The 16,837-nt window shown below is 42.1% G+C and overlaps 1 protein-coding gene across 9 annotated transcripts in view; it reads right to left on the reverse strand.

Annotated features, from left to right (window-relative positions):
* Nucleotides 1-16,837, reverse strand: part of PLCH1 (phospholipase C eta 1) — a 207,545-nt gene that overhangs the window by 147,669 nt on the left and 43,039 nt on the right. Inside the window, exon 1 of one of the 9 annotated variants that reach the window (XM_084769035.1) lies at nucleotides 7,898-8,375. The exons of 7 other annotated variants lie outside the window; for them this stretch is intronic. In XM_084769035.1, coding sequence (XP_084625161.1) covers nucleotides 7,898-7,940 — 43 coding nt within the window. In that variant the 5' untranslated portion in view covers nucleotides 7,941-8,375. Of the gene's footprint in view, nucleotides 1-7,897; nucleotides 8,376-16,837 lie in introns of those variants that run through there. One more of the 9 variants, XM_084769036.1, reaches the window with a different exon arrangement.

Consider the following 16,837-nt stretch of genomic DNA (forward strand, 5'->3'; position numbering starts at 1 on the left):
AAAGAGCTAGAAGGAACTGAAAATATTTCTGTTTCTCTAAAGAAGATGCTGTCTTTCAACATGTTGTCAGAAAGCCCTTCAACAAAGAAGGTAAGAAGCCCAGGACCAAAGCACCCACGGGTCAGCATCTATTACTCCTCTATCCTGTAACACAAATGTCAATGTATTGCTCTGAAAAAACAATGCACAAAAAAAAAGAGAAGGCTGAAGATCATGCTAAACTTCTAGCCAAGAGAATAAGGGAAGCCAGGAAAAGATTGCCAAGAGACATAGGCTCTCCTCACTGAGAACTTCTGCTGCTAACTCAGAGTCCAGTCAAAATAAGTCTTTAAGAGGAACAAATACATCACTAGACCTAGAACCTCCAAAAACCAAGAGTGGGTAAGTTCGAAAAAGAGGACAAATTGATGGCACCCACCTGTTTCTGGAACGGCCTCCAAACATGGCAGTAATGTCCCTGATACAGGAAAAGTGACTGAAAACCTAGGCTCCAAAGCCAGGCAACAGGAGTAAAACACCAGCTCCACCAATCACAGGATTGCCTAGGGCAAGTTCTCCTTCGCTCTGTGAGTGCCTGCTTCTCAGACTTGTCATTTCCAAAACAAAGATAACAAACAAAACTACTTCACAGAGGTGTCCTGAAGAGTGCCCATCCTAAAAATTAGTATTGGGAACTCAGTTTTGTGTAATGAATTTGATTTATCATTTGCTGCAGAATTATCCAAAATCTGCCCTTTTCCTTACATACCACCCTCTAAGGCAGTATTCCTAAAGTAATTTACCTACTTACTTCTCTCTGTGGGCATTGATAATAGTCATAAGATGTATGCAAGTGACACGGTGATGTAAATGATGTCTCTGGAAATCAACCTTTCAAAATCAACCTGCGATCAAAACACAGGAAAGGAATCTTGAACATGGAAGAATGGAAACATACTGAGAGGTGTTGGGAGAGTTTTAAAGAGGCGAAGAGAATCCTATGGCCATTAGATGAGCGAGATAAAGTTGGCAGAGCAGGACACAGAAATGTGAGGTGTCTGGAGATGCAGCGGACCCACCCGGCAGGCTGCAGGGTGCAGCTCAGTCCCAAGCACAATGAGAGTACAAGTGAAGTGTTAAAGGGACAGGAAGGCAGCCAGTGACAGAAGGGGTGTGGCAGCCAGTGAAATGGCAGAAGAAGGTGGTGGCCAGTGAGGTGACAGAAAGAGTGTGGCAGCCAGAGGAGGAGCTGAATGGGTGTGGTGGCCAGTAAAGTGACAGAAGGCATTGCACCAGTAGCGCAAATGAACAAATGCCTTATCTACGACAGGGGGGAGAAATCTAGTTTAAAAAAGATAAGATAAAAAAAAAAAAAAAGATAATATCAAAAGCTGGGAAGTCAGCAAGCATGTCACTTAGACATACGAAAGTAACACTACAGCCCTGCAAAAGGGTGCTGAGTGATTAGAGAAATTTCTTATGGAAAGTCATAAAAACAGCTGAGGGAACCCTGTATTCAGTTACTCGTGCTGTACTCGTATTTAAGTTTTTCAACCATATTGGGGGGCATTTTTGTTTGTTTGTGGTTTTTTGTTTGTTTGTTTGTTTGTTATTTGCTTGTTGTTTTTAGGGTTTTTTCCTTTGAGACAGGGTTTCTCTGTATAGCCTTGGCTTTCTTGGACTCACTTTGTAGATCAGGCTGGCCTCGAACTCATAGCGATCTACCTGCCTCTGCCTCCTGAGTGCTGGGATTACAGGTGAGTGCCACCGCACCCGGCTTGGTTTTTTGTTTGTTTGGTTTTCTTTTGTTTTTAATTAAGAAAATATCATATATTCGTGGTGGAGAGACAGGTCAGTGATTAGGAGTACTGGTTGTTCTTCCAGAGGTTCTGACATCAAGTCCCAGCACCCACATGGCTGTTCACAACCAACTGTAACTGTAGTCCCTTGTGATACTGCTTCCAGTGTGCAGACAAAATATCCACATACCTAAAATAAGTGAATAATACGTGCCATTCAAAAACTCTATTTGCTATATGAATTAGGAACCATAAAAATAAAAGAAATGATAGATTTGGAATACCTATCATGAAAAAGCACTCACACTTATGAATCACAGCTCTCAGGAGGACTGTCATGAGTCTGGAGCTAGCTTGGTCTACATGGAGAGTTCCAGGCTAGCCAGAGAAAGAAAGGGAAAATAGGAAGGAAAGAGAGATACGTCCTAAAGTACAACAAATCACTTACTCTAATTTTCCTGAAATTTCCTATAAATTTCCTAAAAAGGAAACTATAATGTCCATAGGCTGTGTATCCTCTTCAGTTAAATTGTAAATTTAGTTCAATAAGAAAATAAGAAAAGGCCTGGAGAGATGGCTCAGCTGTTAAAGGCTAGGCTCACAACCAAAAATAGAAGAAAAAAAACCTGGATTACATATGGAATTGGATTGGCAGTTCAAAAATTCAGCTAGCGTAGAAAAGTACATGAAAAAAGGTAAATATTTTTTGTTTGTTTACCAAGGGTAAGAAGAGGGCCAGGGAGATGGCTTACTTGTGCCTGCTGTGCAATGACAATCTGAGTTCAAACCCCAGAACCCTTGTAAAATGTTGGATGTGATAAAAATGGGAGATGGAAACAGAGAACCACCCAGAAGCCTTGGGCCAGCTAGCCTGGTGTTGACAGTCACGAAACACCAAGGTGACTCTGCCTCAAAAAGAAGGTGGATCAACTGTGCAAAGTTGTTCTTCGCCCTCTCTGTAAGTACTGTGGGCCCACCCATCGCTCTGCATACATACACATTGTACACATAGGTACACAAACACAGACACACACGTACAAGCAAGAAATTCTCCCCATAGATGGCTCAGAAGTAGACCAGTAGATTTGGAGAATGGAGTGAAAGAGAAGCAAGTAAGCAGCATCGTCGCTGAATGAGGAAAAGGCCACGTCCCATAAACTACCAGGAAAAGGTACTGATCTTCTTGCCCTAGGGTTGAGATGGATTTTTATAACCAATAGGATTAACCCTCAAACCAAAACACCACAGTCTGATGAAGTGTTATCTTGACTGCTCAGGGAAATCATTTTCCCCACTATCAACATCGTATAAAGAACAGAGATACTCAACATTAGGTAGCATTCTGTTCAACAGGTAAGTCACAAACTTAGATCTGAAGTGTTGACTGTCTTACCAGAACATGAATCTTGTGCAGCTATCTTATCCTAAACAATAAGTTGACCCAGAAGAAGCATGTGCAAGTTCTAGGACAACTTTGGTCAGAGACAAAAGCCACCAAAGTAGATGAAAGCCCAGTGTATCCCTATGAGAGACAATGGGATAGCACAATCGAGAGGAAGGCTGCAATCTCCAACCCCACTCCTGCCACCACTGGGCTCTAAATTGCCTTCAGAATTTTTTCTAAAACGAGACCCCACCTGGGCATTGTGGTACATGCTTATAATCCCAGAAGTTGGGAGACAGAACAGCAAGTCAGGAGTTCAAGGCTAGCCTTGGCTACATAGTGGCATTGATGCTCAATGGAGTTTATGAGCACCTGTCTTAAGACTTTAAGAACTAGGCTGACATCTCTCAACTCAATACCCACTGGTGGGTGGGGGTGGGGGTGGGTGGGGGGAGGAATCTAAATTCCTTACCCTGAGTTATCAGGCCTTTACCTGGCCTTGCCTACTCCTTAAGCTCCTGGTGTAACCTCCTGGTGTCCAACCCTGCTCCTCCTACCATTGGGCTCTGTGCTGGATATTTTTATGTCAACTTGACATAGCTGAATCATCTGAGAGGAGGGAACCTCAATTAAGAAAATGCTTCCACAAGATTCATCTGCAGGCAAGCCTATAGTACATTTTTTAAGTTAGTTACTGTTTGGGGAGGGCCTAGCCCTTGGTGAGTGGTGCCATACCTGGGCTAGAGGTCATGGATTCTATACGAAGACAGGGTGAGAAAGCTAAATGGAGCAAGCCAGTAAGCAGCACCCCTCCATGGCCTCTGAATCAGCTCCTGCCTCCAAGTTCCTGCCCTGTTTGAGTTCCTTTCCTGATTTCCTTCAGTGATGGCCCACAATGTAGTAAGGTAAACACACCCTCTCCTCCCCAACTTACTTTTGGTGGTGGTGTTTCATTGTAGTGATGATAATCTTAACTAAGACAGGCTCTAAACTGCTTTCAGAATTCTTCCTAAAACTAGAATTTACCTGAGTATCTTTACTCTAATACCTGGCCTTGCCTGCTCCTTAAACTCCAATCCTTGCTTTCCATCTGCTATAATCTTCCTTAGTCTTTAACTCAGTCAAACCTCATCCCAAAAAAATCTCATATTGACTTTTCCACACTCAAGTACCTGTGGAAGGTCCCTCTCTATTACAGGGCTATGAGCACGTCTGTGTACTAGATCAAGAGTTACTATAAGGGGCAAATAATTTTATTCATCTTCATACCCCTAACCAGTGCTTTGTCAAGTACTCACTATGCCACTATTGATTGTACAAATTCACTACTAGCAGCTAATAATTCTACAAGACAACAAATAATGTTTAAGGGGAAAATGAGTAGGTAAGATGGCTCATCAAGAAGAGATGCTGCTGGGTGGTGGTGGTGCACGCCTTTAATCCCAGCACTTGCGAGGCAGAGGCAGGTGGATCCCTGTGAGTTCAAGGCCAGCCTGGTCTAGAATTCGAGTCCAGAACAGCCAAAGCTACACAGAGAAACTCTGCCTCAAAAAACCAAAAAAAAAGAAAAGAAGAAGAGGAAGGAGGAGGAGGAGGAGGAGAAGGAGGAGGAGAAGAAGAAGAAGAAGAAGAAGAAGAAGAAGAAGAAGAAGAAGAAGAAGAAGAAGAAGAAGAAGAAGAAGAAGAAGAAGAAGAAATAGTAGTGGTGGTGCTTACTTGAGGGTGTGACCTCACTTCAATTCCTGGGTCCCACAAATTGACAGGAGAGGGACAACTTCTGAAAGCTGCCCACACACACCTGCAGTGACATACATACACACACACACACACACACACACACACACACACACACACATACACACACATTATCACCATCATCATCAACAATAGTTTTTTAAAGAAGACTCCTCTAAGAAGATGTTCTACTTTCCTCTCCCTAAATAGCAGTTTTGTGCTAAGAGCTTAAATGGTATTAACATAAGTGACATCACAAATACCATAAAAATTTGCATATCCTACAAATCAACAATTGATACAAATGAAAAGGGCAGGACCAGCCATGATAGAAATTGGAGGGCCCAGTACTACCTGCAGATCTGTTTACTGGAAAAGCATGTTATGAAAGAATAACACTGCTATGGTTTCTTCTGACTCCAGAAACCTAGGGCTTGTTCCTACACTGACATCTGCCCTTCCATAAGGCATGCTACACAGAGCACATACTGTTGGCATGCAAGCTACTGAGCCAAAGGGAAAATTACCAGATGGTACCCAAGTTCTAGGTCAAAGTGCTTTCATTGGCACCCCCCCCCCAGGACAAATACAGTTTCCTTTCTATTAAAGTAGATGAAATGTACATTATCCTTAATAGTTTCCTCCCCCTCCCTTCCCTCCCCTCCTCCCTCCTCCTCCTTCTTCCTTCTCTCTCTCTCTCTCCCTCCCGCCGCCCCCGCCCCTGCCCCCCCCATCTGCTGTATCTATGTGTGTGCCATAGTATATGAGTAGAAATCAGAGGACAACTTTCAGGAACTGTTTCTATCTTTCAACTATGTGGGGTCTGGAAGTCAGTCTCAGGCTGTGAAGCTTGGCAGCAGGCATCTTTGCTGACTGAACCATCACATTTCCCCAGTTACCCATTATTTCTAATTATATTGTCTTCCATGTCTACAGTCCTTTTCCACTTTCCAAGTATTTTTAGAGCTAGTGCACCATCGCCCTTTTTAACAGTCTGCAAGGGTAAAGGAGTGCTCTTCTGTCTTGGTCCTACAAGAAGAAGTTTGAGTTCATAAACATTTTGAGGTTATAAAAACAGAAGCTGTAGGTGCCTCAAGCTTGCTCTATTGATGAGTCTACATTATAATGAAGCCCTACTTTCTCTCTGTATCATTTTAAAAATCACTGAGATGATTCTCCAGCTTAGGGATTTAGTACATTAAGCCAAAATCTAAAACTAACATAATAATAATTTTAAGCATGCAATAAATACAAATATATATACAAACACACAAATATATAATTAATATGCTTATAAATACAAATGTACAAATAGGCATTTTACACTTAAGACGGCTTAAAATCTGAAGCTCTTCCACTAAAACTCTAGGTCTATTTGATCTTTCTCCCTGTGAATGAACATTTCTCAACTTTGTAAGCCACTCGACTGAAGCTACTTCCACTCCTGCCACTAATAATGCAATTTAGACTTCATGAGAATTCTGACTCTATCAGTGTCACATACTCTGCATAGCCTATAAGCTTTAACTGGTCTGGAATGTATAAGAAATAGTTCTTTTTTTAATGGCCTTGCTACCAACAGAGAAGTTTTTTTTAAACAGGGTGGGTTCAGTGAAGATATTTTTTTCTTCCAAGCAAAGATAAATTATTAAAATCAATCAAAGAAAATCTCTTAAGTAACACATCAAAAAAAGACTTAATTTAAATTAAAAAAAAAACCTTAGTAAGACTATCTGTACGTGAGAACCTCTAGCCTGAAATGATATCTTAAATTATCTTTTAAAGTTTATATAACTGGAAAAAGACAACCCAAATTTCTGTAATGTTTAAGAACGAGAGTTTATGCGGACTCCAAACTTAGAGACCACAGTATGCGGTGGGAGTAACAGAAGTCACTCTCTACTTGCAAGGCATTTATGAACGACATAATCCTGACAACCACACAAAGCCCCTCACGCATACACTCTGCACACAAGAGTTACTGCACACATGACGAGACAACTTCACCCGGGAATCACTGTAACAACCTGGTTATCAAATGAACCAAATCCTAGTCTACATCTGAATAAAGATTTCCTTTTCAGATGTGGAAAATTCGGGTATCAACTATGGTACAATTTATGGTTTTGAATTAAAAGCGAGCACCAGGCCTGGCACTGTGAGCACAGCACGCTGAGGTGGCCCCCGCAGGCCAGCAACAACCTCCAGACAGGCTGGAAAAGTTGCATCTGAGTCAACACGCCTCAATAATGTGGATGACACATGAATTTCAACTTGGAGATGGGCTTAGATGACATTTCTTGACATGTCACTTGTTCTGTCTGGGCAGACAGCAGCATTTCTTTCCATGTAGGAACAATCTCTGTACATGTCAAATTTCTGATTCCTAATTCATACTTTAGAATGTTTCCCTCAAGCTTCTGGGGCTGACAGGTTCTCCACACATGATACGTGGATTCTGCCTCCATTTTATCTATGCTGAGCACTTGTGCCATTTCATTTTATAAACCTAATTATTTTCCCTGGATTGATTATGTTTAAGTGATACATATTAGAAACACCCTCCTAGATTATTATAGAAAATTAAAATAGAACAATTTATCACAATTCAAAGTGAGTAGGACTTGTGAATACTTAAATTAAAACCTACTGCTTGTATTAAACAGATGAAAATTTCAACATGTCTGTGTCCTTGATTTATAGTATTTGACTATAACCCAAGACTACACACTATTTTCTCAAAGACCACTTTATCATACTGATGCATTTGCAATTCATCAACAAGCACATTTACCATTGTACAAATACACATTTACAAGGAAACGCCACTTTGATCTAATTTAAAAAAAACACCTTTTCAGTTAACATTAAAACATAGTCTCTCAATATGTCAATCAACAACTCAAATAAATCTTTACTAAACATGAAATAATAAAAGACATGCTTGCCACCTTTTACTAGAGCTATTAACTTACCTTAAAATTAGTAGCATGAGTCTTACCTTTTTCTGGACTTAAGTTTTTATATACTTCAAGGTCTGCCATTAAATTTAATATTGCTACACATTATTGGCCAACGCAATAAAATTTTTCTCTAAAGGCAAAGCCTTTCCCTGAGACACATCTCCAAAAAAGAGGGAAGGCAAAGAAATCCTTAACAGCCCCAAGAACTTGGCTCATGCTGCCCCTGATGGCATGATGACATCTTCACAGTCCAGGCTTTATAATGTAGAGAAAATAAATCCATGAGATGACTGTAGAACTTTGTCCTGAAGTGAGCAGCGCAGCCAGATAAGCACAGAGGCATCTGCTCTGCCTGCCGCCACTGTGGGAATGCAGGCGCTGTGGCTACTCAGGCTGTGAGATGTGCGTGCTTAGGGAGTGTGGTGTGCTTACCGCCCTTAAGGCATTATGCACATTTAATGTGTGGGAACTGTAGGTCTTTAACCATCAAAGCAGCCCTCCTCACCTACGGAGGTCACTGCGAGATGCTCATTACCATAGGAGTGACGCAGGCGGAATACAGAAAAATGAACATGCACAGGCAGAGACACACAGAGGCACACAGGCGGACTACATGCACGCTCTTGAAAGCACACGCCACTCCACCAGAGGCAAGCACTCCCATTAAGAAATAATCTGCATGCCGCCTTCTGCACCACAGGCTACTTTTGTTCCACTCTGGGCAAGTGCACGTTTATTCAAATTGTTGAGGCTTTTTTTTTCCTATTCCACACAACCATAGCAATGATCACAGAGACAACTGGAATGTTGCCAACTTAGAAGGAAAAAAGCTAGTCTCAAAACATTTAGTTGGTAGAAGCTATGTCCCTGTCTTGAAAAGAAAATATTGCATCCTTATAAGTAAATAGCACAGGTCTGCAGAAGGCAGTTTTTTAGTGAACTAGTTATTATTACAGTACAGTTTTCCCTAAAGTGTATATCTGGAAGTTTAATCAACTTCTTTGGCTACATAGCCAGTCAGATTCACAAGCCGATAGCTCACAAGCAATTTATTATTGTCTTGCTTTCAAACAGCTTATCCTGTGTATCAAAACTACGACTCTCAGAATTCTTTCCAGTGACTAACCTCTAGTGCCATCTTTGTCCTCTCTAACGCCAACTCACCCACCCACCTGTGGCCCCTGGAACCCCAAACGTCTCCAAGACGCACAGGACAGAGCCAATCTCTGCTACCTTCCCACTAGGGCCATCCAGCCCAGACTGCTACACCCCACTACCTCTACCAGCACCTCTTTCTCTAAGGTGCTCCACATGTTCCCATTTACCTCTTTCTCAATTTACAGGCAACCTTCCCAAGGTTGCAAATCTCACTGTCATCCACTCCGTGCTCTTAAGAATCTGACTGGGATGCTAAAGGTAGCGCAAGACCCAACCTAGCATACACGCATACACTCTATTACACAGAATAGCAGTGAAGAATTTGGAGGTCATCTGTGTGTATTCAAAGCATCCCTGCCACCAGCCACCTGTGTGACCCAGAAAATTACATAACCTCTTTGCTTTGGGCTTTCTTTCTTTCTTTCTTTCTTTCTTTCTTTCTTTCTTTCTTTCTTTTTTCTGAGACAGGGTTTCTCCATGTTGGCCTTGGCTACCCTGGACTCACTTTGTAGGCTAGGTTGGCCTTGAACTCACAACGATCCGCCTGCCTCTGCCTCCTGAGTGCTGGGATTAAAGGCGTGCGCCACCACGCCCAGCTGCTTTTTGGTTTCTGATTTTGCGCAACTAGTGGGCTAATACACTCTACTTCAACATGTCCCAGTGAGAATTTATCCAGACAGAGTTTAGAATAGTAATATTAGCATCACTAACACTGTACTTGAAATTCCATCCAAGAAAAGCAATAGACTTCAATGTTTAAACTAACCACGACTCTGAACAAAGGCTGCATCCCAAAGCTTGAGATGGCTCAGAAATAATCACGCATCTTAACTAATTAAAATGTCGAGCACTCTCTGGTTCATCTTACACAAAAGACAAATAAAGACCAGGGGAGGCGGGATGCATACTTCTACCAAGCAGATGCTGAACAGATGCTGAGAAAACTGAAGGGCCTGTTAGACCGCCGTTGCTCATCTCTGGACAGATGCAAGCATACATTGTAATCACAGAACACACCCTCCACACTATCCGTCCCTATCAAACAGTTTGGACATCCCCACACTAAACACCTGACATGCATCCATAGTAATTGCTACACCTTTTCAAGCCTCTAAATCTCTAAGCAGGCTGAGCATTACCCATATTTATTTCTGCTACATTCCATAGGACAGAGAGCAGCCGATCTTCAGCCCAAGGCTTTTTGAAGTGATGCCTCATTGATGATTTATTGATCTCCCCTTCAGGACTCCTGGCTTTAAAATGAGATGTCTTCATTGTTTTTCTGAAACGTTTACTGACTGTTCCACTTTAAAATTTATAGGTTAGTGTAAAAATTTACAGGCTCGTCGCTGGCAATGATGAAGGTGTCAATATAATTCAAGGTAAAACTCAGCCCAAGAAAACCGGGAAAGTGGCTGGGACCTGAGGCAGGACTTTGCTCATAGGTTCTGGAAGACACCCAGAACTCTTATTTAGTGAGCACATAAAATACACTTGAACCGCATTTGGTGGTGTCTCAAGAGGGGCGAAAATTCTATTAGTATTCAGACATTTTCAAACTCATATGCAGATATAAATAAAAATAGCCAGACTGTGTAAATCAACAGCCACTGCTTCCGTATCTCCCATCAATTTGCATGAGTGTAAATTAACCAGAGACAGGTAGGTACATGGGGATCTCGAATGGCTGCTGACAGTGACACATATTAAAAACAAATCCTCCCTTAAGAGCTCAGATGTAATTAGACTCCCAGAACTGAAGGAGCCAGGTTTCAAACTTACCCCAACAGCCACTGAGATGCAACTTTTCCTCCTTCACAGAGGAAGAATCAGACAACTGCATGAGGAAGCTAGTATCAAAACCTTAGTGATGGCACTCGCTCTCCACACTCCAGCTGGAATGCTCACTAACCACTGATCATATGCAGTGGCTAAAACAAACCACATTTTCATGCTCTAGCCTAGCATCGCTGCATCCATGGAAAGGCAAATGATACTAACTGCCAAAAAATCTTTGCTGACAGCCAGTCAAGCAGGGACTACATAAGTAAGGTCAGCTGCGGAGGGGACTATGTAGTCATCCTAATGCTAACTCCTTGTGCCTGGTGACATTTACCAGGAACACTACACATGCAGACCAATGCCGAGAGGTATACAAGCATATCAGTCAGAAAGGAAGGAAAAGTAAAAGACACTAGATTGTTAAGTAACCAACCACACCTAGTATTAGCTTTTCGTGGCTGTGATAAAAATACGTTAAAAGGGGGGGGGGGGTTATTTTTGCTTGAGTCAGAGGTTTAGGTCATGGCTAGCTGACTGTGCTGCTTTCAAGGCTGTAGCAAGAAAGAAACACACAGAAGGACATGGCAGTGAGAAAGCTGCTCACTTCATGACAAGAGAGAACAGAAAGGTCCAGAACAAGGTATGTGTTTCAGGAGGAGAAGTATCCAATGCTCACTTCCTCACACTAGGCCCCATCCCCTCATGTTGCCGACTTGAGTGGTCTCCTGATCCAGTCACCTCTCTATAACATCAGGAGCTAGGGGACAGGCCTGGGAATTTTTGATGAGGCCCAAGGGCATTTTATAACAGATCTCAACAGTCTCCCTCAATACAGCTTTTCTGCGTACAGGGGGAACTGGAAACTTCCCCCAGAAGCGGGATGTGGGGGCACACCCTTTAATCCACCACTCGGGAGGCAAAAAGGCAGCCAGGTCTATGTGAGTTTGAGGCCAGCCTGGTGTCCACAGAGAATTATAGGACAGCCAGGGCTACATAGTGAGATCCTGCCTCAAAAAAAAGACAAATGAAACGAAACCAAGCAGATTCACTGAATACAGCATCAATATCCTCAAAAGTTCAGGTTGGGGCAAAACTAGACACTTCTTTCTGTGAGTCTCACCAAGCCACCCAACACCGAGACCTGGCTAAGAAGGTCCAAGTTCTGAGGCTGCCCAAGAATAGCGGGGTCACAACAACCCCAGCAAACTTGCGGACCTTCTGCTAATCCCAGACTTCTGAGACTATTAATGTCTAGGAGTACTAAGAGGGCAAAAAATGTTTCCAAAGGACTGGCAGGGTCACCTCTCTCAAAAACCAGTCCACGATGCCTAAGGCAGATTGCTTTCATAACAAAATGTGGCCTTTAAAGGATAAGGCTTCCTTATGAGCACTGGTCCTTTCTAAAAGAAAACCAAAGAAAGAAACCACCTTGATGCTTTTATAATAATTTTCAACACATCACAGCCCATAGTCCCAGTGCAGTGTCTAAATCCCTAACCTAAATTGCCATTCTGAGAAGAAAACCAGACTACCTCACCGTTGCTGAAATAGCAGTGACTGGTCCCCACAGCTTCAGCCTTGCGATTTCACACATATCCATGTTTGTGGCAGCATCCCTCCTCCAGATCACAACACTTCATCTTTTCCTCCCTCCTTTATTTCCTCCCAACTGTCCTGATGACTGATTTTCTGTTCTTTCTAAGGACACAATGGCAGGCAGGTGGGACAGTGTCTGTTTTGTTGACCAATGTCCCAACAGATGAGAAGGGTGGTCAGGACCAGAAAGCCCTGAGATCCCAAAAATCCACCAGAACTCAGATCCAGGTATTTTTTCCTGGGTTGTCAGGAAGATTCAGGGTGTAAAGCAGGTTCTAGACTCTGGGGAATGATGGCAGGACTCAAAGGCAAAGGCCATCCTCACTTGGAGAGTAAATCAGAGAAGAACTGGAGACAAGCCTTTTCTCTATAAACCAGAGGGAAGAGTATGGAGTCTACGGCATTCCCCTGGAATCAATCTGATTCTTTACTGACACTATCCAAACAGATTTCTAAGTAATATCTCAACCCAGGAGTTCCTGACAGATGCCTGTGGTACCACAAAAGGGCAGCTCCAAACCAGAAACAGCTAAGTACCACAGGAAGAGTTAAGAGCATAAAGTTGTTGGAACTGGCAGCAAAGCCATAGGATATCGAATTGGGAAGGATTGGGTTCTACCAAGTTACTCAGCAACATAAACCAAGTTAATTTATATCGCTATAAGCTTCAGTGTCTATATCCACAACAGTGCCTACAATAACAAGTGTGAAGTCTCTAGCTTAGTATGTAGCATCACACGCAGAACCAGATGCAAAACGTCTTGTTCAGCTGTTAAACAGAAACATGAGTCCTCGCCCGACCTAGACATAGCTTCAAGATGGCAACAGGAAAATTCTAGTCCAATCAGAGGCCCAAGGCCATAGGCCTTCAGATACTTTGTTTAAACTGAAGTGGTGGCACACACTTGTAATCCCTGTATCTCTGTGAGTTCAAGGCCACGCTGGCCTACAGAACAAATCCAGAACAGCCAAGGCTACACAGAGAAACCCTGTTTAGAAAATCCACCCTCCAAAGAGGAGAGGGGGGAGGAGCCCAAGGCCACACCCCATAGGAAGTGTTTTCCAATCTTAAGAATTTGGTGAGATTTAGGAAGTTTAACATTGACTCCATATTTAGCATTTTCCTTCCCCTGTATAAGTGGGCAAGTCAAAAAGTAAAATCTTGGGCAGGCAAGATTTGGGCTCATCAGGAAAACACACCTGCTATCCAGGCCGGATGGCCTGAGTTCAGTTCCTGGAACCCATATCACAAGGAAGAAGATGAAGACCATACGAATTCATCCTCTGACCTCCATATGTGAGCTCAGTTTTGTAGTTCACACCCATAGTCCTAACACTCAGAAGGCTAAGGTAAGAGGACTGCTATGAGTGAGTTATAGGCCATCATGGGCTACATAATCTGACCCTTTCACAAACAAAAACAAACCCTTTCAAAAAATTAAATTATATATGTGATGCTTTCTTCTCTTATATATGTTTCCATAGCTAGACAGAACAGTTCAAAGAGTAAAAGTCTTCGGGGCTGGAGGGATGGCTCATCAACTAAAGGCATTTGCTGCATTCAGTTCTTAGCAGCAACACTGGGCAGCTCACAATCCTCTGTTTCTCTTTAGTGTCTTATACAGGCACCAACATACATATGTGGGTAACACAGAGACATATATAAATCTACATAAGTAAAAAACAAACTGGTTTTTTTTGTTGTTGTTTTTGTTTTGTTTTGTTTTGGTTTTTGGTTTTTGGTTTTTTTCGAGACAGGGTCTCTCTGTAGCCCTGGCTGTCCTGGACTCACTTTGTAGACCAGGCTGGCCTCGAACTCACAGTGATCCGCCCGCCTATGCCTCCCGAGTGCTGGGATTAAAGGCATGCGCCACCACGCCCGGCTTACAAACTGTTTATATAAAAAGTTTTTTTTGAGATTTTTAAAAACCAAAGGGGAATTTTTTTAATGTATTTATTTATTATGGATTCAGTATTCTTCCAGGGTATATGCCTACATGTCAGAAGACAGCACCAGATCTCACTCTAGATGAGCCACCATGTGGGTGCTGGGAATTAAACTCAAGACCCTCAGAAGAACAGCCAGTGCTCTTAACCTCTGAGCCATTTAGCAACATTTGAACCTGGGTTCAATTCCCAACACCCATATATCTGTGACTCCAGTCCCAGGGGCACCACACGGTATACAGACACTCATGCAGACAAAACACTCACAGACATAAAATAAATAAAATAAAAACAGCCCTTTTTTAAAATTATTTTTAATTAAAAGAAGGACACCAGGAAATACTTTCTGAAGCAATAAAGTTATCAACAAAGAAGTAGCTTTGGGGTATAGATTAATGATTAATATTAAAGTTAAAACATCAAAAGCATTTAAATTTTCTGCTTCGTTTGTTCTTCACACTGATAGTCAACTAACACAAAATGGTTACAAAGGCTAATAATAAAGGTCTTGTTAAAGACCTTGAAGAAAAAAGAAAATATTGCATTTTCATGAATACTAATGATTATGAAGTAGAAAACCAATAACATTTTCCCCTCCATATTAATATAATTTAGAAATAATTTAGCACTTATGATACATGCAGAACTTCTTCCCTAGCCAAGAAAAAAAAAACCTGTATGTTACTGGTATCAGAAACACGGTGACTACACTTGCTGAATATTAAATAACTGTACTGATTTATATAATTTAGCAGAAATGGCTAAGAGAGAAGACATTACAAATATAACAACACCAAAATAGGAGACAAGAGAACAGTATTTCCCAGATAGACTCACAGGGCTCAAGCAAAATCAAATCCCGTAAAAGACTACTTCTTCGACACAGGCTACCAACTAAAATATTGACACTAGATGTTTGTCCCTGAAAAACAACCATCTGTCCCGGTCCAACATCACTCAGGAGGACATTACCACTCGTTCTCACAGAGACAGAAAGGGCCTGCTTCAAAAAGCCATCTTCCACAGAAGCTGTGCATCTGTAGTTTTACGGAGCCGTGACGTTAAAATGGTTTTCCCAAGATAGGAAGTGTTCTAAGCCTCCTTTGAATTCGTGGAGTCAACACTCCAGGTTACAAAGTGCCAGATAATGAAATCATTACCAGCTCTGAGAGCTGCGTGGATTATATTGCTGTACGTGTAAAGTTCAGAACCCCGCCCCCCGCAGTTCATTACCACTCCTTAGGTACAAAGACACAAAACACGGGAGCTGTTGAACGTTACTAGCTAAGGATGGCCCCACAGCACTAAATTCTGCTGCAATCAGTAAAGGATAAGCAGAGCCAGCAGTGCTCAGGCCCACAGGCTTAGGATGCTCCAGACACTTTGCTCGCCTGGCCGTATGCAGACCATTTAAAACAGTTCGACGTAAGATTCTTTTTATGTCTCTATATTCCGGTTCTATAAAGAAGTCATTCCTGAGACTCCGAAAATGCAAAAGACTTGCACAGTTTATCCTACTGAAAACCCACGTAGCCTGCAATAATACTTTATTGCTCAGATCATGAAGGCCAGCTGGGTTGGAAAGGCATCTTGTTGAATTAACTTTTAGAATTCACTAGAAATCATTTAGAATTAGCTAAACCCTGCAAGAATCAATGCTGCTCAGCACATAACTTTGGCCCCAGTAGCCCAGAACCAATCTCATCAACTGTAAATACCACTGGAGTTTGATTGCCCTAAGCCTGGGTTTAACAGGTAGATTAAAACTCTGGAGCCACCTACATGCCATGCACTCTAGGGAGCCAGAGAGAGCTGCAGTGCAATGCTTAAGACAGGTCTTCTGCCTGCATAGCTCTCGATACTGTGGTTGCTTCCCACTTGCCCACTGCACTTGGGAGACAACCCCAGCAAAAATATCAGCCATTCTGTGGTATGGTATAAACTGGGAGTCTCACGAGGGTAAGAGAATCTGCCTAACACAGAGACTGCAAGGATAATAGCTATGGCCAGGAAAGACCTCTACTATACAAGGAAGAGAAACTCCAGTTGTAAAGGCAGCTCTAGGAGCCATCAACCAGAATCAACAGCAGCATAAACCACAGGAAAGACAGCAGGACCCACTGACAGCCTCACCTCATGCACTTCAGCAGATTCCAGGATTCAAGGACCTGGACGGAAGATGCACACTTCAGCTTTCCTTTTTGCTCCATGTGCATCCCCCCGCCCCTTTTTTTTTCTTTTGGCTATATTTTTAGCATTATTTTTCCTTTATCATCATCTTTAACTTTTCATGTTTTTATTTTTATTCTATTTCACATAGTTATCAAATTTTGTTTATATGGTTTTGGCATTATTGCACTATCTTTTTTTTTTTTCTTTTCTTTCTCCCCCAACTTTTACCTTTTCTTTCTACTACATTTTATCTTTTCATTTTTGTTTCTCTTCTGACATGTATGTTATTTTTATTTTGAACTTTCTCACTTAGGGGCATCTTC

The sequence above is a fragment of the Acomys minous genome (assembly GCF_964271855.1).
Source record: "Acomys minous genome assembly, chromosome: 19".
NCBI classification, from domain to species: Eukaryota; Metazoa; Chordata; class Mammalia; order Rodentia; family Muridae; genus Acomys; species Acomys minous.